The sequence below is a fragment of the Orbicella faveolata genome, unplaced genomic scaffold (genome assembly GCF_042242905.1).
Source record: "Orbicella faveolata isolate gen_17 unplaced genomic scaffold, um_ofav_v1 contig_25, whole genome shotgun sequence".
NCBI lineage: Eukaryota > Metazoa > Cnidaria > Anthozoa > Scleractinia > Merulinidae > Orbicella > Orbicella faveolata.
Window position 1 is genome coordinate 11,514,376 of NW_028301553.1, and position 25,843 is coordinate 11,540,218.

The window sequence follows — 25,843 nt, forward strand, 5'->3', positions numbered from 1 at the left end:
GTGGGTATGGATATTTTCTGTAACTGCACATTCTGACCTTTAATTGGTCACCCCAGAAATTTGTTCGCAATTAGAAAAAATACTGTATCAAAGAAACAAATCATCAAATTCTTATTAGTGATGCAGATTGCTATAACATTTATTTCTGAAAATGTCTTGGACTGTATTGTACATGAAGACAGTATCATCCAGGTGATGACAATCGGTATTCTTGTTACGTGATCTACTTAACAATGACAATGATGTAAGCAAGAGAATTAAGACATTGATCGCTTCTGAAATTCAGCATGGCACAGGATCATTTAAGTCTCCCCAGTAATGAACTTCATTTGTACCCATTACACAGCTTCTGACTAATGGATCCATTCTTCCATCATACAAACCAAACACTCCTCCTACAAAGGGAAAATATTCATAATACAGTAAATGAACTTGTAGTTGCAAGGTTGAAATCTGAAGCAGAACTACATCTGGCAGACTTCAATTTTCATTACTGGCCACGCAGTCTTCCAGATTAGGGGATCTCAGGTCAAAAACGTATGATGATTCAGTATTGGGCAAATATAAGTCCACACTTGACACTCAATACTTCCAAGAATCGAGTATTGAGCTCAGTCTCAATTTACTTGAAGTGTGACTCCATTCTCGATGCTCGATTCTTGCAAAATTCAACACACTGTAGCATTCACAGTTGGCCTGGGTTTTATACATTAGAGAGAAACTCTGCAAGAATACACACAATTTAAAAGAAGACTTCAAAAACACTTATACAATGAGAAACATACAGCATAGCATGTAATCATTGTTTCTGAGGAACTAAATATGAAACTTAGGGAAGAAAAGATGAATATTAAAAGCCAAATGCAATGCTGCTGTAACGATACATTGATTCACCTGATTACTTCAGTTCCTTGTAGAAGGTCACTCCAAAAAGCTTACTTTTTTGTCTTCACTTATAGAAAGTAAACATTCAGCTTTTCCCTCACCAAAGTTTCAGCCTCTAAAGTACCCGCTATCCTAAAGAAATTTTTCTCTTGACAGCCAGGCTGTCTTTATGTGACGTCATTCCGTCCGACTTGAAATTGGCAGGAAGGAGAAAAACCTGCAACTGACTTGGCATCAGCAAAATCTTTTTTTTTTTTCAAATGATTATCCACTTCACTATCTTCAGTGGTATCATTTTAGAGTTTCAAGCATGTTTGGCTCAAAATAATATGGCTCAAGAGCAGCCACAACCAAGAGAGGTGGTTAAAACGCCTGTTGGAAGCCATTTTGACAAAATCTAGAATGGAATGACATCACAAAAACACAGACTGGCTGCTCAGTACTATTCAAAATGGTGGCAACAATGTTCAAATTTTGGGCTTCTTTGGACACAAATTTCATAAGAAAAACCTGCACTTTAGAGGCTGAAACTTCAGTGAGTGGCTAAAACTTAGTGCAAGGTTGTTATTAGCGTTCACAAAAAATATATGCTTTTTGGAGTGACCTTCTCCTTTAAAATAGCATTATTCCACTTATTACTTGCCAGTGTGAATGTAGAGAATTCTGTGTCCTTTAAATCTCCCAGGATTGTTTTTCATCTCATGAAGCATCCCTCTAATTGCCTTAATGTTATACACAGGGTCCACCATTATTCCTGTAGTACTGGAGATCTCTAGAATGCTCTCTGCACATCATAATTGATTGGATTAAAAAAAATAGTGGCTGAGAGAATGCAGAATGACTGAAAGAGTTTCAAGATTGACCTTTTGCATGCTGAAACATAGAGTAATGTACAGAATCCCCTTGCAGGATGGCAACAGAATGCAACACCTCCAAAACAGTGACCTCGACCAGTGACAAGCAGGACTGTCCTTTGTTTGGGATGTCTAAGTGAATATTTTACCATGATCTGCAGTATGGTGGATTTTCTACCATTTGGCCATGATTAATTTTTTGTAATATACACATGCACATGTACATCCACATTTCACAAAGAAATAGTGGTCAAAATTATGCAGGAAAAAATAATTTCTATCTGATAAGTAATAAATTTTAGCCCTAGAGCTTAGGGGGCTAAGTCTCACAACCAAGAAAAGTTAGAATGTAAAAGTGTAGTGACATATAAATGCATACATGTACATTGTGTAGTTCAGGTGCTGATCACCACTGAAGCCTATACACATGTAATGCTCTACAATGAAGGAGCTGTTATAACGAATTATGTTGAGAGGTTACGCAGATCTTGAGTACATATGGAGTACATTGTGTATATTTTCAAAAATGTCACAATATCCAAAATAAAATGAGACATTTACCTAATTCTTCCTGAGAGGATATAGCATATCCTTTTCCCTTGTATCCTTCAATAATATCAATTATATCTTCTGCTTGGACATCTAATCCTCCCATCCTTAGATCCTCATTAATTTTGTCATAAAAATATGCCGCATTATCACACACATTTACAGCATGACACCTACATGCACAAGAGACAAAGTAAAGCCTGTCAGGTTCATAGCTATGTTTTATGTCAAAGTTGACCATCAAGAATAAAGTGTTTTGTCTTAGTGTCCAGTGACTAGTGTCCTGTTTCTGCAACCATTGTGTAGTAAACCATTTCTGACACACATGCACAAACTGTAGTGTCCAGTGTCTAGTTCTCAGTGTCTGGTGTTTAATTTTTTATGTCTAGTGTCTAGTGACCAATGTCTGTTGTGACGCTTCTGATATCTAGTGTCCAGTCCTCATGTTAAGTGCCATGGGTCTAATAGCTCCCTAGGGTCCGATGTCTAGTGTCTATCATACTAAATCTTCTATTGATTGAGTGGCTAGTGTCTAACATCTTAGGTCTACTTTCTAGAACCCAATACGTAGTGTCCAGTTTCCAGTATCTAGTGTCTACCATTATGCACGTGAAGTGTCCATTGCCTAGTATCTAGTAAATATACATTATACCTAATAAACTAGAAAGAAGGCTGAAGAAGGCTGAATAGCCGAAACGTTGTTGTATTAATGCTGGAACAGTCAAGAGTTAGTCGTCATCCTCGTAGAGTTAGTCCAGAGTCAAGAGTCAAGAGTTAGTCTTCATCCTCACACAGATCTAATAAACTAGATATATATACATATAGCTAGCATCCAGTGTCCCGGATGTGGTGTCTTGTGGCTTGTTGCAAATGTCTAGAGCTTCCTAGCTAATGTTGCATATCTAATGTCTGTGGTGTCCAGTGTCCAGTATCCTGGCATCCAGTGTCTAGCATCCAGCGTCCAGTGTCTAGTGTCTCATGTCTCCTGTAGCCTGTTCCAGGCTCTCATTAGCTAGGGATGAGGTGAAAATGAGCGAGAGAAAAAAGCAGGGAGGACTAAGGCGAGGAGCGATAGAAGAACCTGTAAGACTTTCTTTAACAACCCTCTTCTGGTATAGCAGGAGCTACTATACCCTGTGATTGGTTGATTTTGACAGTACTTTAAACACTCTGTCAGTTCCCTCTTTTATTGTCAATCAGAAAGATGGTGAGTGTGGTCTGTCTTGGACGACTGTCTGCAAGATATTCCCAATTTTCAAGCGCTAAGGAAGAAACAAGAATTTGCCTTGTAAAAGTTCCTCTTGGGAAAGAAGTTTCATTTTTCAGCTCTTCACCCGGAGTCCATGACTGGCTAAGACTGCGATGAAATCAGAAATGTGAACAAAGCCAAACAATAACTTACAGTGACATATACAGTACGCAAAACAATCACCAGACTTTCATGTAAACAGCTACATTTGAATCATGTGGTGCCAGAACAAACAAAGGACGAATAATCCTATACTTTGAGCTCAAGAGACATAAGCTCGATCAGAGAGCTGCAAGAAACATAAGAAAGTCTCTAGACAAACACATAGCTTTCTCGAAGTAAAGGTATGGCGTCTCCAAAGAAAACCCACATGAGGACAAATAAAGCTAATAAATATGATATCCGTGACAAGAATCACCATGACCTAAACACTTCTAATTAAACAGACGGGCCCGTCACAATATAGAATGCAAGCATGCTCTCAGAAAATTTCATATTTTGTCCATTGAAAGCAAATACATATATGTGATAATGTGGCATATCTTGCAATAGAAATGAACCTAAACACATAAAGCTAAAGCTAAGCACAGAACAAATTACAGAGGTGTCAAATGCAGCGAAGCGACATGCAGATAACAGCGGGCAGACCTAGGACCTTTAAAAATTAGCTGTAGCACAGTCTAACGGTTCAACTCTACTTAAAATTCCTTCTAATAATTTCAGAACATAAAGTGCCCTTCATAAACACGAGTGAAGCAAAGAAAGGTCGAGAGACCACAAAGAGAACAGCAAATGTACAAATGTCACGAACCGCAGGAGTCATGTAGACCCAATAGAAAACATGCAGGCAATAGGAGAACGTTTCCAGCTAATTAAAAAGTTGACATTTTTAATTTTCACAGGCTCTCTCCCTTCCCTTCCTCGCCTTAGTCCTCCTTCATTTTTTCTCTCAGTCACCCTTTTGTTCGCTTGTCCCCAACTACCGAGAGCCCAGTTACCGAGAGCCTGCAACAGGCTATGTCTCCTGTGTCTTCTGTGTACAATTTAAGTAAAAATCTCACTTGAGTTTTGATCCTGTCAGGTAGTTAGCAATGGCAACTCCTGCTGCACTTCCCCCACTGCCAACTGTTATCACAATGTCATCAAAATTCTCCAATAGGTTCTGAAACATGCAAAAAATATGTTTTCAATTCCCCTTTTATTGCACAAACAAGGTTAATACGAGAAAACTGTTTCACATGTAGCTCCAAGAGGGTCAACCATGCACTCTATATATTTTTTTCCTTTCTTAGTTCAATGCATAGTATGTTGGGTGTGCAGGTTTACGGTCCCAGGCGGAAGGCCTTCATCTTACACACAATTCATTGTTATACATTGTTGCAGTGGAGCAGCAGTAGAGCAGATAAGAACTTTGAAGACCATTTATTGGTGTGCAAATGTCAGAATAAAACAAGATAAACTAAGCTTTCTGGTATCTACCTTAACATGCTAATATGGATACAACCATCCCCCCACCCCTGCCCCTTCTGGTACCAATTTTCCTTACAGAACACTATACCTCAAACACAAATAGCCAAGAAACAAGTTTTTAGGACAAATTCATTTAACTATTTGTGACTTCCTAACAATAGCCATGTACATGTACATGCAACAAGTTTGGCACTGTCAGTAGCGCACGCTACCATTGCCTGCCAGATGATGGCAGGCAATATTGATCACGCATGTAACTAGTGAGACAATCTCAGATAGTGCAGAGCGCAATTGATAGCTCTGATACAGTAGTCCCATAAGTACTCACCCCTGCTCTGTTCACTTCCGGTTTGTGTCTACCTTGGTAGTCTGCTACAGCTTTTCCCCTTTGTAGTGTGTATGTTTCAAGGTTGTATTTTCATTCAAGGTCCAAACATTACGCACAAATTAATTACTACTGGTGCTTTAAGTTGATTTTCGTTCATTTTAAATTCAACAATACGCTGAAGCAGCAAACGTGACAATTTAGCTCTTCACGCCAACGTTGTAACTTGATACTTTTGTTTTCCTCGCAAAGCCATGTAATATGAAACCCCTGTTTTCTCCAAAACATACGGAAGATGTCCGTGTTTTTTGGAGATAAATGAAAGAAAGTTAAATATCTGATGTAGTGATGAAGAAACGGAACAGAGACGATGTTTTACTAAAAATGCAAATTTTTAGCGATGAACAAGAACTAATTTAATTATCAGATGGTCACGAAATACCACTTTCTTTTTCTGTTGCCACCTTTGTTGTTAACAATAAAACAATTCAAAATTAACACACAACGATATTGATGGCTGAGAAGCTTTTCAACGAAAAGTATTGAAGATAAACAGCGCTACTTGGGCCGATATGAATGAGTCTCCTCAAAGACTGATTAAATTAATTTGAACTTTCATTAGGTGCCACGGCGTCTGCAGCAATATTTGAGCATTTTGCTGGTTTCTTTTGTTACAAATTTACAATTTGCGGAGTATTAAAGCCACTAACTTGAGAACTTTTTGGTCTCCCTTACAGACACAATTAAGGCAAGAAATAAACAAGTCGCTAAGGAGAAGCAATATATTTGAACCCTGACAAGCACACTATTGTAGATTGAAAACAGCAGATGATATTTGTTGAACCGACCTGTTTGTAATTCTAAAAGCTACGCAGCCACAGTAACGTTTCACTTTTGCAAAAAAAAAAAAGGGACAACTGGCGCTACCTGAAAAATAACTGCCGTCCTTGGTCACATGACACGATATATAAAATACTGCGTGTAAAGATAGTGTATAACACTAACAATGCTAGAACGCATGCGTCTTACATGTTGAGCTCTACCATAAGGAAAACCACTCAACATTTGTGCGTGATTCCGTATGCAATGTATCCTTCACCTAATATAGAAGCCACGAACCCTAACTAATCTACGCATGCGTTTAGGGCAAATTAGTTTTGTTCTAAGGAGAATGGTACCACAAGGAGAGCGAGGGGTTACCTGAAACAAATATATAGCTTTGCGATGTTCAAAGTTAAGCTACGGCGATGGAATGTGTTTTACGTAGAGTACACATGTACCTTTCCCACCCTACTCCCACTACTTCCTTGCCTCTAGACTAATTAATTAATTGAAATTAATTAATTAAACAAACATTAAAGTTTACACCTTAGCGCCATAGGGCCATAGTGCCATAGTGCCATAGCGCCATAGCGCCATAGCGCCATAGCGCCATAGCGCCATAGCGCCATAGCGCCATAGCGCCATAGCGCCTTAGTTCCTTAGCGGCAGGCAACCCCCATAACCATCCCAATAGTGCACTCTGCACTAAAAATGACACAAGTAACCCTAAGAAGAAACGAAAACCACTTCAGCACTTGAAAGGCGTTTAATCACTTCGGTATACGTAGTAATAGTTTCAAACTCCATTCAAACATGTGTTTGAACCTAGGGCCAAAAAATATGACAAAAAGCACTATAAATAACCGGTTAAAGAGCTCTAATTTACTCTTGCTTTCTCGCACGAGATAAGTGGCGTCACATGAGCGTGCGCTTAAATAAAGGGCATGCGCAATTTAATTCTCATCCAAGGTTGTAAAAGCTAGTCTCTGATCGAGGATTGCTAAAAAAGCTACAGTACCGTACAACCCATGATAAAATTTTCACATTTGATTTGTAGGGGTGAATCCCATTTGGAGCCAAAATTTAAAAAAATCTGTAAGACAGATTTTGAGCTATTTTTGATCTCACATTTTCTTAGTTTACAGAAAATCTGTCCTAAAGATTTTTATTTTACTCTGCACAAATGTTAAATGAGAGCCAATTTTTTATTATTGAAATTTTGAGGTGGGGTCATACGAGTAGATTTTGAGAAAAACGTGATTTAACGTACTAGTGCCCAGTCTCTCGTTAGGTACTCAACAGCTTATTTTGGCCATCTGTTGATGCTGAATTGTTCAAGTTTCACATAGAATGGTAAAAGACTTCAGCAAACAGTAAATAGAGAAAGGAAAAACATCCTGGAACAATTTTGAAAAGAGTTAGAAGTTGGGCTGTTATAATCCATCAAAACTGTAGTAAGCCACCTTAAAAGCCTTTTAGTTACCTCTCAGGTACAAGCTCTCCTAGTTAAAAGCCCACGCAAAACCCCTGATGTGTACATATGAAGTTGTACCGTATATTCAACAGAAATTCTTTGGTTATTAATTACAGGTCGTACATGTATCCAGAAACTTTTCATCAGAGAAACACTTACAACTAAATTTACTCCTAAAACTATCAATGTGGAAAACAGCTTTTATATGTAGTTTACACGACTTGTTTCACCTGGTTCATCATTTCTTCAAATGCTGTTAGGTAACCAAACATTCCCATGTATGAAGAACCCCCTACCTCAATTAGATAGGCAGAGAAACCCTGTTGATTTCTGAAAGAAAGAAAAAAGTTCATAAAAAAACATACAAAACAATCAGTAGGAAAAGCAGGGGTGGATTTAACATTTCATGTGTGAAAAACCTTAGCTTTATATACTAATTAAGTTATAATGCCTACTAGGTGCAAACATGGTCAAGCCTTCTTCCCAAGAGCAAAGTGTGAATTTTGCTGTTCGAAACTTCATGAAAAATTCTTCATTTTTTTTTTAATTTTTAATTTTTATAATTATATTACATTCATTTCATTACATTTTAAAAAAAGGGAACTTTTACACACATACTGTAAAGTACTTACTTACAATACATACAACTTGACTCTACACCTACATTGTATATTACACTACCACACACTACTACACTACTTAGTAAGTTACTTAATTACTTTACATACTACGTAACTCTACTTTACATCCACATTTTATACTACACTATTACACACTACTACACTACTTATACTTAACACCCGAGAAGGAAATAAATAATAGTAATTCTTCATTTCTCTTTCAACAATTATTTTTTAAATGAGACTGAACCCAAAAACTAATGCATCTTGCAGTTTCATGGGCTTCATGACTGAATTTAAATCTGGCATGATAGTAATATGCATGTTTATATTGTTAAGTAGCTACTTACAAACAAAGAATTTTACAGTAGATATTGTAAAGTATTATTAATAATTAGAAGTGACTTAATAAATTTCAAATTTGTAATTTAACCATAAACTAGGGTCACAGACATTTTTCCTCATTCTCTTTGCTGTTAACTTTTCTCAACCTTCTTAGAATACCGAATAGCTTGTCAATTAAGACATTTATGTTCTTAGCAAGTTGGAAAAGATGGGCAGCTAAGGAGAAACAAGGAGAAAACACCAGATACCAGTTGACTAACAGCAGCCCAGTTAATTAAGATACAAACTAAAATATCTGTTCAAAAAAAAAAAACAATAAAAACAGACAGTGAAATCCAATTTCATTAAATTCATTTTTAAAATCTTCCTCTTGAGAGGAATGCCAGAATGATTTTTTTTGAGACCTCTCTGTAACAACCTCCTCCCCACCCCTCCCTAACTGATCTTAACTACTACTTAAAAGAAACAAAAGAGTGCTAAATAGGAACAAGATACATGTATGCATGCTACTTACAACTTTTCTGCCAGCTTTTCCATCATTTGTTTGAGACCTGACTTATACTGAAGTGGTGGAACAACAATAACATGACTTCCAACCATTCTGTTTAAAAGAAGATTCCCTTTATATCCAATGTCTGTAATCTGCATGAACAAGAACAACAGGAAAACCTTGATCAGAAAAAATCAATTTCAATGAACTCTGTCACATGGACTTCATTCTGCGATAGGTCATCGACTGTCCCAAGAATTGAAGCAACCTTACATGTTCTTTCAGGTTTTTGTAGCAACATACAGAACTTCACAATCCAAATTCTTCTTAACTGGCAAGGACAGCACTCAAAATTTCTTGTGAATTTACCTGCACATCAAGAGATCTATTAGATCTACCACAGGCAACAAAGTTCTGAGCTATATACATGTACACTGTATAATTATGTTTTTGAATATTTTAGACAAATTTTCCCTCTTTTCCTCAAACAATTGCTTTTTCTAACCATGCAGACCACAGCACTAATTGCACAACATTGAATTCGGGACTGGGGTAAACAAGGAATCATCACAAATATGGCCACAGCTATCGAATTAATTAATCAATATCAAAGCTACCTGACTGTGAAATACAGGCTTTGTTTGTAGTTAGAAGTTTATTTCAGACATGCCTGTTGACGATTCCGTAGGAACAAGTAACAATTCAAGCCAAGTTGTCTGGCAGCAACTGCAGTGCTCCTACAATGATTGGACTGAATCCCACCACATGTCAAAATTGTGTCACACTTCTTGTCTAGAGCATCAGCCAATAGAAACTCCAACTTGCGAACCTAAACCAAGTTAAGAATTACTAATAGTTGGTATTTAATTTAACAAGAGACCTGAATAAAAAATTTCCTTCATGAAGGAATTAGAGGATAATGTAGTTTATTTTTTTCTCAAGCATCTAAGTGGGCCGGAATCCTAAATCCTTGAATTTGATTGCCTAATCACACACTTGTGATCAGTCCAGCTTTTTGCGATACAGCCCATGGGCCGGATTTTTTCCCCACTGTAACAATTACGGCTCCTAAATTTCACTCCTAAAAGTTAGCAGTAATCATCAATCTTTTGCTTTGTTTACACCTCCATCGACAATTAGTCCATGAAAGTTTATCTCTGTTCACTTTACAATGCCAAGGAAAGTAAAGTCACTGTAAGTAAATTCAATTGTCAGTGAGTGTTTTGAATTCGTGAGATTTTGCTTAGTTGTTTGCAGCTTGGCGCTGTAATGGCGTGTAATCCTGTATTCCTCTCATCAAAAAATCTGAGTCAATTTCAGTCGAGTTTGACTGTCTGATCGTTGCCGTATTTAGGAGAATTTCTGTGGAATACACTTGACAAATTTCCTCGCTTTCTGCTATTCAATTTATAGTAGAAAGGTCTGATTTCAAGTGATTTTAAAAGCAATGACTTACAAAAATTGTTTTTGTAGTAAAACTTCAAACTTCGCACAAAATTTCACACCAGAAAAACAATTTTGGAGAACTTAACTGGTAAAATAAATTCAACTAACATAAAGTAGTTCGAAAAATATCTGTTCTCTACTACATCTTTCTTTGTCTAGTATCTGAGTAACTCACTCATTGTGAAGATTTTTTAACAAATCATTGGTAGACAGCGCAGAATCTGATTCAATGAACAAAGTTGCATAAATAAACCCATTTGTAATCTGTAAAACAAATTTATTACAGGAAAAAAAATAAACATGTTATTTGCCGGTTTAGGGTCAGTTCGTATCGTGAGAAACTGTGACCTCGGGCTTCCATTTTCAAGACCTTGGTCACAGTTTTTCACTATGCAAACCAACCCTATGGCGCAAATAACATATATGTCATCCGAGCTAATGTTGTTAGTAATAAATTAATCACAGTCGTGCAGTAAAGAAGATAAAAAATATACACTCGGTTCTTTACTGGTACTTAGTTCTTTTTCTTTAGGAATAAATTTGGGTTTCATTTAATGTATGTAAAATAAATATGAATGTGTCACTAGCCTGTGATTTTCAAAACATCAAAAATCCGGGGCAAACTTTCAGTATATGACTGGGAAAAGGAAATCAGTGGTCCTTCCCATATCCACGAGTTAACGACAGTTACTCACTTGGCTATTTACACCTGTTTAAACTTTAACACAATGCACCTAGATGTGGGATGTTAAGGGTGCTGTAAAAAAATGACCACTACTGGAATTGATTAATGTATTTCACATTGACATGCAATCTTGACAAGCAGCTAAAAAACCCTGAGTAAACTTTGTACCTTATTTCCAGACAGAGTGCTCCCTGTCAAGTCATCCCTTTTGATAAACAATGAAAAATCCTTTGGAAGATTTGGAATGTTCCATGGATGGATTGGAGTGTTGCACTGTGCAAGCTACAAAACAGCAATACCTAGAGTTAGATCAAAAATAACTATCGTCAGTTAGAGCTGTTGTTACATGTAGATTACAGTTTTTTTAGAGTTTCATTAAGCATTAAAAAAGGCAGAATGCTTGACTAAAATGAGATGTTTTCAAGGCAAATCAATCAAGAACAAGGCCATCTGTGGTTGAAATACCGATAAATTGAGGCGCCAGCATTAGTCACAGCAGTTACTCTCTAAGCTTGTTCAGACCATCATTGAACTTGAGAAGATGTGCACAGTAAAACAGGAACCAAAATTCTTGGGTTCCGGTCCGGAGTGTCACTCATTTGGTCATCACTGACCCAAAATGTGCCAGCTCAGGGGACAAGATTGCTTTATTTTCAGGAGGGAAATGCATGCCAGCATTCTGAGCATGTGCATGCAGTTCTCTTGGACTCTCTTCTCCTGCCTGGGTTCAACCCCTACACAGAATGTCAGGGAAGGGAAGGAAACAGAGGGATTAAGTACACATGCCCTGATTAACACCTGTGAATCATGACCACTCCTTGTCACATCTCACATGGAAAATCTCAGTGCTATACAATATAGCTAATACAGTGGGGAAGACCAACTCACTTACCCACCTTTCTACCACAGGATTTCCAATCGATGAAATTGATAGTCAATGACAAACAACACCAATCAATACCAAGCTCACTTCTAACACTATACTAAGAGCATTTTAATTCCTAACCTTCACAAAGTGCTGTGGAATATTTTTGAGCGAAGAAGCCCATTTTGGAGGCTCGTATTGGTGGAGTTGTGTGAGCATGTTTATGCCTCGGAAAACCTTCCTATTCATTTTCTGAGAAATTATCCAGTACCAACTGAAGCTTGCTCTTCATGATTTTGTCATATTTTGCAGAAGGACGCTGGATGATGAGTGTTCGTTGCGAGTTCCTGTCGTTCTTTTGGCCTTGGCAGACGCCACTGACAAGGTCGGCGGTTTTTCCGATGCAAAGTAACTTATATGTAAGACAACATGAAAATTTTCCGGTGAAGAATGAGCGGCGTACCACAGGTTCCCCAAGCTCAAAATACGTGATGTATGCGACAGCTTGGGTATATATATAGCTAATTATATGGGAAAATTACCGATCGTAAAAAAAATTGTGTAAATAACTATCTCATTTGAAATAATGTTTTCCTACCTCAAACGTGTCGTGTATTTGTCTCTTGTGTCTCTTGTGCTGACGCCGTTTAGTGAAGTTATTCGAAACCGTTGTTTCTAGAAGGAGAGACAGCGGTTTCGAATAACTCCACTAAACGGCGTCAGAATGGTTTAAAATCGGTACAAGAGAAAGGTACGCGACACAACTGAGGTAGCAAAACTTTATTTCAAATGAGATAGTTATTTACACAATTTTTTTACGATCGGTGATTTTCCCATACAATTTTCTTTATACACAAGCTGTCGCATACACCACGTAGTTTGATCTTGGGAAGCCTGTGGGCGTACGAGCAACGGTTTTGTAGAATATAGTAACGAAGAGTAAGGCCAGTAAGCTCATTGCTGTTGCTCCTGGATAAAATGATACAGCTGTAATCGCACATGATCTCCCCTAGCAACCAAATCCTTAGTTTCAGTTCCCCTTTTTCACAAGATCTCACAAGCTTTCACGCAGAAAAAGTAATTTTGACAAAAGGTTGTTCAGAAAACCATTCGAGAAATTGACTTACTGGAAAACAAAAGTGTATGACTATATTAAAAAGCTTATTCTGTAAAAAGAAAAAGAAAAAAGCCTTACATGAGTAATTTATCTTTTAAATAGCCGCCAGTACTAGAAAAGGTGTTTGAAGTAAAAGATAAACTGGCAGTCGTATTAGGTCCCATACTCCTGCCGTCAGTCGTAATCTTCAGCTCTCCAAACACCATGCAGAAAAATTCCCCGAGAGCCTAATGCAGATGTAGACAGCTGTTTCTGCCTTCTTACAACAGCTTGTACTCAGCCACGTTCCATTCTTGTCCCCAGTGTTACTCGTTTTAAAAAGAAACGGAGGCTCTGGGGACGAGAATGGGCATGTTCCAAAGAGCGCAGAGGAGCTGGGATTAATGGAACATGCGCAGTGACAGGTCTGCAGCTCGACATATCACGTTCTCTCTCGTGTTCTTCTTCTCCGTTTGTATTACAGATTACAATCATTGACTTTGTTTCCCCCATTCCCCTTTGATCTTCACAACTTCTTCTACAATAGCGAACAATTATTTTACGTAAAATTATATGTCAAAGAGGGATCTATTTTTCTCTCTGCAGGTGTCAAATCTTCTTTCACTGATCGACGTAACCGGCCACAGTAACATCCGATCTAAAGACACATTGCAAAGGGGGTACGTCTCAATGGAGTTAACCAGCAACCGTCAAACGGCCTAAAAATTAACCGCCAATCGCCGAATAAGCTAATAAGGAAAAAAATACCATCAGCCGTCTTACAACCGAAAATTTAGCCGTCAACCGTCGAAACCCTATATTTTGTTTTTTAACGCTGTCAACCGTACCCGCGGTGTACGCGTCGAAAGGTTGCTCCCCATTAAGATCCTTTGTAAAGGCCATCAAATATACTTGATAACTTTTCAGTTTTCTCTTACATTTTGAGTAGCATGTAAACAAGATGATCGTTTATCGAAGTACTGTTTGGAAAACAAGACACAAACAAGAAATTTCGTACTGGATCATTTCAAACTAAGTTTTCGCGTTTATGTGACGGTCTACATAAAGTACTTTGTATATGGCGTGTGAAAGGCGACCGCTTTTAGCTTATCCCTCCTCTTTTATTCTTAAGAATCGCCAACAAAAGAAAGAAAAACAGAGAGCAAAAACCTGGTTTCATTCCGAAGTCAATTAACCAGTGTTGAGTATAATCAATCTTATCCTTGAAAGCATTTCAATAACAACCCGTTTGTTGTTATCATTAATTTTGCATCAGTAAACAACCCCCCAGATGGAATATATTGCGCTTCGTCATATCACAATGGTTAACTTTTCAAAACAACATAATTTGAGTGAAGCTGTTAATTGCGACTTTATTGTGTTGCCTTTCGTATTTTTATCCTGCTAACGTAAGCATGACGCAATTAGATTTTTCTGTTTTGTATTTACTCATGAATAAACTAATTTTTGATTGAGTTATTATCTCGAGGCCATTTCACAATTTGGTGTGAGACGATTTGATCTGAAAAAAAATAACCGTTCTGTTTCAATTCGGATCGAGTTCTTTCTAAAATGAATATGCATAAGTAGTACTTTACACTGGATTTCAAAACACCAAACTCTCATAAGCTATATTTTTTTTTGACTTACGCAAGAGTCAGCGCCAAACGGTGAAAGCCAAAAGAAAATCAAACAGTGTATGTTCCAAGGTTTTGAACTCAATTCTCCCTTTAGAGCTGGCCATCGCGACACGTTAACAGACCGAGGTTCAGACGGTATTCACTGCACAAGAGGACGTTGCGACATGAAGAAACTTTCATTAGCAAGCAGTCCAACTCTTTTTGATCTTGGACTGTATTCGAAAGACGAGTCAGAAAGCACTGTTGTCTGCAAGGGCCAAACGGCTAAGCTTCACTCAAGAAATGGAGGGTTACAGGATGAAAAACAGGTCAGTGTGTCATGGAAAACGAATTTATTTACATAACTGTAAATTCCATGAACGGATAATTAGATCTCCGATCGTACGTATAGTAGTTTCAGCTCGTTCTGTTCACCGAAGTCACGAAAAGTTTCGTGGTGCCGAGGTAAGCGTCGATGATCTCTGACACACTTACCCAGTTGTTGTTGACTGAAGAAGGAAATAAAATTTCATATAGTTATTATAAACATTCTGGGCTATGCGTATTCTGAAGGCAACCTATTGGAAGGTCTATAACATAACTCCTCAATGATTCCAGATCTTTTGAATGTAAGTCAAGTTACCGAGTTATCCAAAACTTTCTACTAGCGGCTTGACTGCGGTTTTGTGTTGTTAGCACTAAGATTTAATAATGATCCATCAAGTTTACGGACCCTTCAAATGACATACTAGTTTTACTACCTTAAAAGCTGATTTTATTACTACAATAATAATTACAATGAGAAAAGCAAACTGAGGATTTAGCTGTGGAAGTAAAATAACCCACAAAAACTACATCAGTTTAGTCTTTGCGCTTGCATTTTTTCCTTGCGTGCCATGGCACTTAGCTTTGTTGCCTTTGAAATCTTCTAAATGCGGGTTAATGTGAAAAGAAGTTGCTTTATATATAGCTCTGCGGTTTTCAGCCCTTCAAATTCACTCATCAATCAATAGCGTATTGCTTCGTGTTTTGTCGTTTAAGTGAACAATAGAGCAAACGATTTTGTCGAGTTATTGTGTCCTTGTGCACAAAAATACTGCTTACTGTATTGCCCAATGAAAAATTAAAGGAATCAATTTGAACTGTTGTCCCTTAATTTTGGGGTAATCTCTTTAATATCTTAATCGGCTCAAATCATAGGGGAAATAAATAGAATTACCTCCCGTAGCTCTAATAGGTTTCGCTTGCCATGACAATTTAAGTTGCCTGGTTACAGATAAGCACACATCAAATATTTGACAAGTACTAATCTGACCATGCAAGCGTGAAACTCTGATACGATTTTATTCGGTTTTCGTTAGCTTGGAAGCACATCTGAGAATTATTGAAAATTGAAATGATCTATAGTCCGGAACCCAACGACTGGAAAACACAGACAAACAAATAAATCCCCAAAATGGCTCAACTTGACAATTTGCGTTCTATAATCTATAATCTATAATCTATAATCTATAATAAGATCTTTTGTTTTTTTTTCCCGGCACGGCTACTTCAACACGTGGTCTGCTTTTAGAACAAAATACGATACTGAAGGGAATTAACAAGAATTAGGTCTTTTCGGATCCCTGCAAAGAGCGAAACAGAAATTTCTCGAGGCAGTTTCATTCCCATTCGAAAACCAGAAGGATACAGCATTAAAAAAATATATATAGCTTAAGAATAGCTTAAGAACGACTTGATTTCAGGCTCAAACAGCGAACAAAAACAGGGTCGACACTAAGAATGTCCGCCTTTGACCGAAAATTGGATGTTCTTAGAAGAGAAGAGTGTATCATGATAGGGAAGGAAGTTTTTGGAAAACACCCATAGAAAAATCGCGTTAAATTTTATTTTTAGTTACTCAAATAAGAAATATACTTTAATATGTAGGGGACCAGACTGCGGAAAGAATCACTTATGCCTCCAATACCATCAGCGAGAAGTTCGCCTTTCTTTAGAAAAGCATCAACTCCTCGACGGCAGGATGGCCAGCGCCCTAACACACCAGTAGATCAAGAAGGTGATCAAAGCAACGCAGATAATGGAATCATGGTGGTGGGAGAAACTGGTTATTTACCGCTGAAGTCTAGGAAGAAAAGTTCAGCAGAGAAATTAAGTGACACTGCATTTCAGCTTTATACCCTTGAAGACTCTAACAAACTTCCTAGAATCTTAAAACCCAAGAAAAAAGTTTCCAAGGGTTCAAAACGAAAGAAGATTGCCGCCACGAATGATCAAAACAATAATTCAATTGAAGAAAGTCAAGAAGACGATATGGAACCCAGGTTGAAAGCAATCGAGGTGGAAAAACCGGGGACCTCAGAAGACGAAGGGGAATTGCACAACAAATACGGTTTGGACTTGAAGAAAGATTTCAGTAAGTTTATCCGCTAACTAACTGGCCATGACTGACCAATACCATAGTAATAACATTAATTTTACGAATAAAAAAAACTGTCAAACTCCAAACAAATTAATGAAGCCAATGTAACGAGCAGAGCAGAGAAGACTCGAGTAAGAATGGATTTGAGTCGAATCAAGTAGAGTCAAGTCGTGTCGCGTTGAGTAGGGTAGCGTAGTGTAGAGTAGAGTATGTTAGTGTAGGGTAGAGCAGGGTAGAATAGCGTAGAGTAGAGTAGAGTAGAGTAGAGTAGAGTAGAGTAGAGTAGAGTAGAGTAGACTAGAGTAGAGCAGAGTAGAGTAGAGCAGAGTAGAGTAGAGTAGAGTAGAGTAGAGCAGAGCAGAGTAGAGTAGAGTAGAGTAGAGTAGAGTAGAGTAGAGCAGAGCAGAGCAGAGCAGAGTAGAGTAGAGTAGAGTAGAGTAGAGTAGAGTAGAGTAGAGTAGAGTAGAGCAGAGCAGAGCAGAGTAGAGTAGAGTAGAGTAGAGTAGAGCAGAGTAGAGTAGAGTAGAGTAGAGCAGAGCAGAGTAGAGTAGAGTAGAGGAGAGCAGAGTAGAGTAGAGTAGAGTAGAGTAGAGTAGAGTAGAGCAGAGTAGAGTAGAGTAGAGTAGAGTAGAGCAGAGCAGAGCAGAGTAGAGTAGAGTAGAGTAGAGTAGAGTAGAGCGGAGCAGAGTAGAGTAGAGTAGAGTAGAGTAGAGTAGAGTAGAGCAGAGCAGAGTAGAGAAGAGTAGACTAGAGTAGAGCAGAGCAGAGCAGAGCAGAGCAGAGTAGAGCAGAATAGAGCAGAGCAGAGCAGAGCAGAGCAGGGCAGGGCAGGGCAGGGCAGGGCAGGGCAGGGCAGGGCAGGGCAGGGCAGGGCAGGGCAGGGCAGGGCAGGGCAGGGCAGGGCAGGGCAGGGCAGAGCAGGGCAGAGCAGGGCAGAGCAGAGCAGAGCAGAGCAGAGCAGAGCAGAGCAGAGCAGAGCAGAGCAGAGTAGAGTAGAGTAGAGTAGAGTAGAGTAGAGCAGAGCAGAGTAGAGTAGAGTAGAGTAGAGTAGAGTAGAGCAGAGCAGAGCAGAGTAGAGTAGAGTAGAGCAGAGTAGAGTAGAGTAGAGTAGAGTAGAGTAGAGTAGAGTGGAGTAGGGTAGAGTAGAGTGGAGTAGAGTAGAGTAGAGTAGAGTAGAGTAGAGTAGAGTAGAGCAGAGCAGAGCAGAGCAGAGCAGAGTAGAGTAGAGTAGAGTAGAGTAGAGCAGAGTAGAGTAGAGCAGAGCAGAGCAGAGCAGAGTAGAGTAGAGTAGAGTAGAGTAGAGCAGAGTAGAGTAGAGTAGAGTAGAGTAGAGCAGAGCAGAGTAGAGTAGAGTAGAGTAGAGTAGAGCAGAGCAGAGTAGAGTAGAGTAGAGTAGAGTAGAGCAGAGCAGAGCAGAGTAGAGTAGAGTAGAGTAGAGTAGAGTAGAGTAGAGTAGAGCAGAGCAGAGCAGAGCAGAGTAGAGTAGAGTAGAGTAGAGTAGAGTAGAGCAGAGCAGAGTAGAGGAGAGTAGAGTAGAGTAGAGTAGAGCAGAGCAGAGCAGAGCAGAGCAGAGTAGAGTAGAGTAGAGTAGAGCAGAGCAGAGCAGAGCAGAGCAGAGCAGAGCAGAGCAGAGCAGAGCAGAGCAGAGCAGAGTAGAGTAGAGTAGAGTAGAGTAGAGTAGAGCAGAGCAGAGCAGAGCAGAGCAGAGCAGAGTAGAGTAGAGTAGAGTAGAGTAGAGCAGGGTAGAGTAGAGTAGAGTGGAGTAGAGCAGAGCAGAGCAGAGTAGAGTAGAGTAGAGTAGAGTAGAGTAGAGTAGAGCAGAGCAGAGCAGAGCAGAGTAGAGTAGAGTAGAGTAGAGTAGAGCAGAGCAGAGCAGAGTAGAGGAGAGTAGAGTAGAGTAGAGTAGAGTAGAGTAGAGCAGAGCAGAGCAGAGCAGAGCAGAGCAGAGCAGAGCAGAGCAGAGTAGAGTAGAGTAGAGTAGAGCAGAGCAGAGTAGAGCAGAGCAGAGCAGAGCAGAGCAGAGCAGAGCAGAGCAGAGTAGAGTAGAGTAGAGTAGAGTAGAGCAGAGCAGAGCAGAGCAGAGTAGAGTAGAGTAGAGTAGAGTAGAGTAGAGCAGGGTAGAGTAGAGTAGAGTAGAGTAGAGCAGAGCAGAGCAGAGTAGAGTAGAGTAGAGTAGAGTAGAGTAGAGTAGAGTAGAGTAGAGTAGAGTAGAGCAGAGCAGAGTAGAGGAGAGTAGAGGAGAGTAGAGTAGAGTAGAGTAGAGCAGAGCAGAGCAGAGCAGAGCAGAGTAGAGTAGAGTAGAGTAGAGTAGAGCAGAGCAGAGCAGAGCAGAGCAGAGCAGAGCAGAGCAGAGCAGAGCAGAGCAGAGCAGAGCAGAGCAGAGCAGAGCAGAGCAGAGCAGAGCAGAGTAGAGTAGAGTAGAGTAGAGTAGAGCAGAGCAGAGCAGAGCAGAGCAGAGTAGAGTAGAGTAGAGCAGAGTAGAGTAGAGTAGAGTAGAGTAGAGTAGAGTAGAGTAGAGCAGAGCAGAGCAGAGCAGAGTAGAGCAGAGCAGAGTAGAGTAGAGTAGAGTAGAGCAGAGCAGAGCAGAGTAGAGTAGAGTAGAGTAGAGTAGAGTAGAGTAGAGTAGAGTAGAGTAGAGCAGAGCAGAGCAGAGCAGAGTAGAGTAGAGCAGAGCAGAGTAGAGTAGAGTAGAGTAGAGTAGAGCAGAGCAGAGCAGAGCAGAGCAGAGCAGAGCAGAGCAGAGTAGAGTAGAGTAGAGTAGAGTAGAGCAGAGCAGAGCAGAGCAGAGTAGAGTAGAGTAGAGTAGAGTAGAGCAGGGTAGAGTAGAGTAGAGTAGAGTAGAGCAGAGCAGAGCAGAGTAGAGTAGAGTAGAGTAGAGTAGAGTAGAGCAGAGCAGAGTAGAGGAGAGTAGAGGAGAGTAGAGTAGAGTAGAGTAGAGCAGAGCAGAGCAGAGCAGAGTAGAGTAGAGTAGAGTAGAGTAGAGCAGAGCAGAGCAGAGCAGAGCAGAGCAGAGCAGAGCAGAGCAGAGTAGAGTAGAGTAGAGTAGAGTAGAGTAGAGCAGAGCAGAGCAGAGCAGAGCAGAGCAGAGTAGAGTAGAGTAGAGTAGAGCAGAGTAGAGTAGAGTAGAGTAGAGTAGAGTAGAGCAGAGCAGAGCAGAGCAGAGTAGAGCAGAGTAGAGTAGAGTAGAGTAGAGTAGAGCAGAGCAGAGCAGAGTAGAGTAGAGTAGAGTAGAGTAGAGTAGAGTAGAGTAGAGTAGAGTAGAGTAGAGTAGAGTAGAGCAGAGGAGAGTAGAGTAGAGTAGAGTAGAGTAAAGTAGAGTAGAGTAGAGTAGAGTAGAGCAGAGCAGAGCAGAGTAGAGTAGAGTAGAGTAGAGTAGAGTAGAGCAGAGCAGAGTAGAGTAGAGTAGAGGAGAGCAGAGTAGAGTAGAGTAGAGTAGAGTAGAGTAGAGTAGAGCAGAGTAGAGTAGAGTAGAGTAGAGTAGAGCAGAGCAGAGCAGAGTAGAGTAGAGTAGAGTAGAGTAGAGTAGAGCGGAGCAGAGTAGAGTAGAGTAGAGTAGAGTAGAGTAGAGTAGAGCAGAGCAGAGTAGAGAAGAGTAGACTAGAGTAGAGCAGAGCAGAGCAGAGCAGAGCAGAGTAGAGCAGAATAGAGCAGAGCAGAGCAGAGCAGAGCAGGGCAGGGCAGGGCAGGGCAGGGCAGGGCAGGGCAGGGCAGGGCAGGGCAGGGCAGGGCAGGGCAGGGCAGGGCAGGGCAGGGCAGAGCAGGGCAGAGCAGGGCAGAGCAGAGCAGAGCAGAGCAGAGCAGAGCAGAGCAGAGCAGAGCAGAGCAGAGTAGAGTAGAGTAGAGTAGAGTAGAGTAGAGCAGAGCAGAGTAGAGTAGAGTAGAGTAGAGTAGAGTAGAGCAGAGCAGAGCAGAGTAGAGTAGAGTAGAGCAGAGTAGAGTAGAGTAGAGTAGAGTAGAGTAGAGTGGAGTAGGGTAGAGTAGAGTGGAGTAGAGTAGAGTAGAGTAGAGTAGAGTAGAGTAGAGTAGAGCAGAGCAGAGCAGAGCAGAGCAGAGTAGAGTAGAGTAGAGTAGAGTAGAGCAGAGTAGAGTAGAGCAGAGCAGAGCAGAGCAGAGCAGAGTAGAGTAGAGTAGAGTAGAGTAGAGCAGAGTAGAGTAGAGTAGAGTAGAGTAGAGCAGAGCAGAGTAGAGTAGAGTAGAGTAGAGTAGAGCAGAGCAGAGTAGAGTAGAGTAGAGTAGAGTAGAGCAGAGCAGAGCAGAGTAGAGTAGAGTAGAGTAGAGTAGAGTAGAGTAGAGCAGAGCAGAGCAGAGCAGAGTAGAGTAGAGTAGAGTAGAGTAGAGTAGAGCAGAGCAGAGTAGAGGAGAGTAGAGTAGAGTAGAGTAGAGCAGAGCAGAGCAGAGCAGAGCAGAGCAGAGTAGAGTAGAGTAGAGTAGAGCAGAGCAGAGCAGAGCAGAGCAGAGCAGAGCAGAGCAGAGCAGAGCAGAGCAGAGCAGAGCAGAGCAGAGCAGAGTAGAGTAGAGTAGAGTAGAGTAGAGTAGAGCAGAGCAGAGCAGAGCAGAGCAGAGCAGAGTAGAGTAGAGTAGAGTAGAGTAGAGTAGAGCAGGGTAGAGTAGAGTAGAGTGGAGTAGAGCAGAGCAGAGCAGAGTAGAGTAGAGTAGAGTAGAGTAGAGTAGAGCAGAGCAGAGCAGAGCAGAGTAGAGTAGAGTAGAGTAGAGTAGAGCAGAGCAGAGCAGAGTAGAGGAGAGTAGAGTAGAGTAGAGTAGAGTAGAGTAGAGCAGAGCAGAGCAGAGCAGAGCAGAGCAGAGCAGAGCAGAGCAGAGTAGAGTAGAGTAGAGTAGAGCAGAGCAGAGTAGAGCAGAGCAGAGCAGAGCAGAGCAGAGCAGAGCAGAGCAGAGTAGAGTAGAGTAGAGTAGAGTAGAGCAGAGCAGAGCAGAGCAGAGTAGAGTAGAGTAGAGTAGAGTAGAGCAGGGTAGAGTAGAGTAGAGTAGAGTAGAGCAGAGCAGAGCAGAGTAGAGTAGAGTAGAGTAGAGTAGAGTAGAGTAGAGTAGAGCAGAGCAGAGTAGAGGAGAGTAGAGGAGAGTAGAGTAGAGTAGAGTAGAGCAGAGCAGAGCAGAGCAGAGCAGAGTAGAGTAGAGTAGAGTAGAGTAGAGCAGAGCAGAGCAGAGCAGAGCAGAGCAGAGCAGAGCAGAGCAGAGCAGAGCAGAGCAGAGCAGAGCAGAGCAGAGCAGAGCAGAGCAGAGCAGAGTAGAGTAGAGTAGAGTAGAGTAGAGTAGAGCAGAGCAGAGCAGAGCAGAGCAGAGTAGAGTAGAGTAGAGCAGAGTAGAGTAGAGTAGAGTAGAGTAGAGTAGAGTAGAGCAGAGCAGAGCAGAGCAGAGTAGAGCAGAGCAGAGTAGAGTAGAGTAGAGTAGAGCAGAGCAGAGCAGAGTAGAGTAGAGTAGAGTAGAGTAGAGTAGAGTAGAGTAGAGTAGAGTAGAGTAGAGTAGAGCAGAGCAGAGCAGAGCAGAGTAGAGTAGAGCAGAGCAGAGTAGAGTAGAGTAGAGTAGAGTAGAGCAGAGCAGAGCAGAGCAGAGCAGAGCAGAGCAGAGCAGAGTAGAGTAGAGTAGAGTAGAGTAGAGCAGAGCAGAGCAGAGCAGAGTAGAGTAGAGTAGAGTAGAGTAGAGCAGGGTAGAGTAGAGTAGAGTAGAGTAGAGCAGAGCAGAGCAGAGTAGAGTAGAGTAGAGTAGAGTAGAGTAGAGCAGAGCAGAGTAGAGGAGAGTAGAGGAGAGTAGAGTAGAGTAGAGTAGAGCAGAGCAGAGCAGAGCAGAGCAGAGTAGAGTAGAGTAGAGTAGAGCAGAGCAGAGCAGAGCAGAGCAGAGCAGAGCAGAGCAGAGCAGAGTAGAGTAGAGTAGAGTAGAGTAGAGTAGAGCAGAGCAGAGCAGAGCAGAGCAGAGCAGAGCAGAGTAGAGTAGAGTAGAGTAGAGCAGAGTAGAGTAGAGTAGAGTAGAGTAGAGTAGAGCAGAGCAGAGCAGAGCAGAGTAGAGCAGAGTAGAGTAGAGTAGAGTAGAGTAGAGCAGAGCAGAGCAGAGTAGAGTAGAGTAGAGTAGAGTAGAGTAGAGTAGAGTAGAGTAGAGTAGAGTAGAGTAGAGTAGAGTAGAGCAGAGGAGAGTAGAGTAGAGTAGAGTAGAGTAAAGTAGAGTAGAGTAGAGTAGAGTAGAGCAGAGCAGAGCAGAGTAGAGTAGAGTAGAGTAGAGTAGAGTAGAGTAGAGTAGAGCAGAGTAGAGTAGAGTAGCGTAGAGTAGAGTAGAGTAGAGTAGAGTAGAGTAGAGTAGAGTAGAGCAGAGCAGAGCAGAGCAGAGTAGAGTAGAGTAGAGTAGAGTAGAGTAGAGTAGAGTAGAGTAGAGTAGAGTAGAGTAGAGTAGAGTAGAGTGGAGTAGGGTAGAGAAGAGTAGAGTGGAGTAGGATAGGGTAAAGTAGAGTAGAGTAGGCTAGAGTAGGGCATGAGGAGGATAGGTTAGGTTAGGTTAGGGTAGGGTAGGGTAGGGTAGGGTAGGGTAGGGTAGGGTAGGGTAGGGTAGGGTAGGGTAGGGTAGGGTAGAGTAGAGTAGAGTAGAGCGGAGTAGAGCAGAGCAGGGTAGAGCAGGGCAGGGCAGGGTAGTGCAGAGCAGAGCAGAACAGAGCAGAACAGAGCAGAACAGAGCCGAGCGGAGCAGAATAGAGCAGGGTAGAGCAGATCAGGGGAGAGCGGCGGAGAGCTGTAGAGTGGAGTGGAGTGTACTGCTATTTAATTTCTCTCTTTTCATTTCCTTTATTTTCAGATATAGAAGTGACTAGACCATATACCTTCTCATATTTTCCTGAAATTATCAAGAAAAAGAAAAAAGTCGGGAACAGCGAGGCAGAGAAGAAAAAGACACGGAAAATTTCCAAGGTGGAGATCAAAACTTCACTGAGTTAAAATTGCACAAAGAACTGTACGGCCCTTCTCATAAGAAACAGTGGCGTCGTTTGGTTCTTTCAGTATCCATATTGTTCGTATATTGTTCGTCACCTGCCGCAGCGTACTTTCTCTACTCCAGTGGCGACGTATTGGGTGACCAAATGGCTGGTGAGGTCAGTTAATTTATGGATACGAATAAGCACGGTCTATAGAGACAGAGAACAAGAAATCAACCATATGATGTTACATCGCAACTGTTGTATTTTCAATTTTCATACCTAATGTATTTTTCAGCTGCATATCAGTAATTAGCCTGCGATCAGAGTTCAAATTTGGTCAAGCAGTGGTTTAAGATCATGGCAAGAACAAAGGAGACTGATATGCATTCGAAGCGTACCAGAGAGGAACAATTAAAGTATTTACCGGGCGTCTTTTACTCGACCTAGGCTTCTGCAGGTCTGTAACTCAGTCGATCAGACAGGATATCAGGATAATAGAAAGGCTCCTGGTTGGCCCCTTGCGAATTTGGGAACAATTTCCATAAAAATAATTAAATGTCAAGGGAGTCTCACTCCGTGAGAATGTTGAGAGGAAGCGATGTTTTAGTATTAGAAGTTGAAGAAATAAATCTATCAACTCAATGAAAAGAACAAGGAATTTAGTCTTTTTTTCTTTCGTTGGGGCAATCTTGTTCCAGAGCCCTCGTTACCCTTGTCCAGCGGTAACGGGGGCTCTGGGAAGGAGGTTTTTGTGGCAATCGCATCACTATATTGCCTCTACACTTGGCCTTCTCCTCCCACCCTGAAAACTGAGTTAAACTATAGAAGTGAGAAGTCTACTCCTTGCATTGAAGAAATTTTCTACACAATCTACTTACCCACCCTCCCTTGATCGTCAACCATAGCTGTCACACAGCCGACAACAGGAAAGACCAACAAACCAACAATTTTTTGAAAATGTTGGTCAACAGTTGTCAATATTTTCTCTCCTCGATTTCTCATTATTTGGATTAGGTTCGTATTAAAAAAATGGAAAAACATATGATATAAAGTAACTAAGGCTATGCAGGTACAAAAAAAAAAAAAAAAAAAAAAAAAAAAAAAAATGAAAATAGCTCTAGCCCGACCTTTATCCTCGTCCCCAGTGACCAACCTGAACTTTGGTCACTGCGCACATTTACTTTCTATTTATTGTAATTTTTTTTTGTTTCTGTGTTCTTGTTGCTAGTATGTAATATTTATTTATAGATTGATTGTAAGAAATAGTGTAGAACAATAAAAAATCTAAATCTAAATCTAAACCGGGCGCTTTTCTCATTTGACGGGAATAGGACCCTGGAGACAAGGTTGACATTTTCCCTTCCTCACCATTCTTGTCCCCATGCATAGCCCTTTTTGCTTATCTTAGCCGGCGGGGCCTTGGCACGAGAAACAATTTCTCATGCCAAGGCCTCCGCTGGATAAGAGAAGTGAAGAGAGCTATGGGGACAAGAATGCTTACACACTCCTTTGAGGCTCAACCACTCAAGCAAATAAGTTTCATTGAACGTTATTTCCGTACTTTTAGCCAGTCTGTCGTCCATGGCCATACTGACACGATGAAAAACGATGATAATATTTACCTGAACAGGAGGATTTTGCCACCAATGCTTTCAAAAGTGTAGACTTCTTAGAACAAATCTGTATCGTTTCCTTGTGAACGCGTGACCATTAA

The 25,843-nt window shown here is 40.8% G+C and overlaps 2 protein-coding genes across 3 annotated transcripts; one reads left to right on the forward strand and one right to left on the reverse strand.

The window, feature by feature from the left end:
- Positions 1-108: 108 nt before the first annotated feature.
- On the reverse strand, positions 109-12,485 carry LOC110044043 (uncharacterized). 2 transcript variants are annotated; one of them, XM_089294935.1, is made up of 9 exons: positions 12,221-12,481; positions 11,383-11,496; positions 9,754-9,912; positions 9,108-9,235; positions 7,859-7,958; positions 4,599-4,699; positions 2,301-2,461; positions 1,529-1,669; positions 109-395 (listed from the first exon to the last, which is right to left on the reverse strand). In XM_089294935.1, the coding sequence occupies exons 1-9, from the start codon at positions 12,326-12,328 to the stop codon at positions 283-285; spliced, it is 1,125 nt and encodes a 374-aa protein (XP_089151061.1). In that variant the 5' UTR covers positions 12,329-12,481; the 3' UTR covers positions 109-282. The 2 variants fall into 2 exon arrangements, with proteins under 2 accessions (XP_089151061.1, XP_089151062.1); XM_089294936.1 differs by lacking the exon at positions 1,529-1,669 and having other exon boundaries at positions 12,221-12,485.
- Positions 12,486-14,664: 2,179 nt separating this feature from the next.
- Positions 14,665-25,241, forward strand: LOC110044082 (uncharacterized). The gene is made up of 3 exons (XM_089294942.1): positions 14,665-15,123; positions 16,724-17,210; positions 24,009-25,241. The coding sequence occupies exons 1-3, from the start codon at positions 14,875-14,877 to the stop codon at positions 24,146-24,148; spliced, it is 876 nt and encodes a 291-aa protein (XP_089151068.1). The 5' UTR covers positions 14,665-14,874; the 3' UTR covers positions 24,149-25,241.
- The last annotated feature ends 602 nt before the right edge of the window (positions 25,242-25,843 follow it).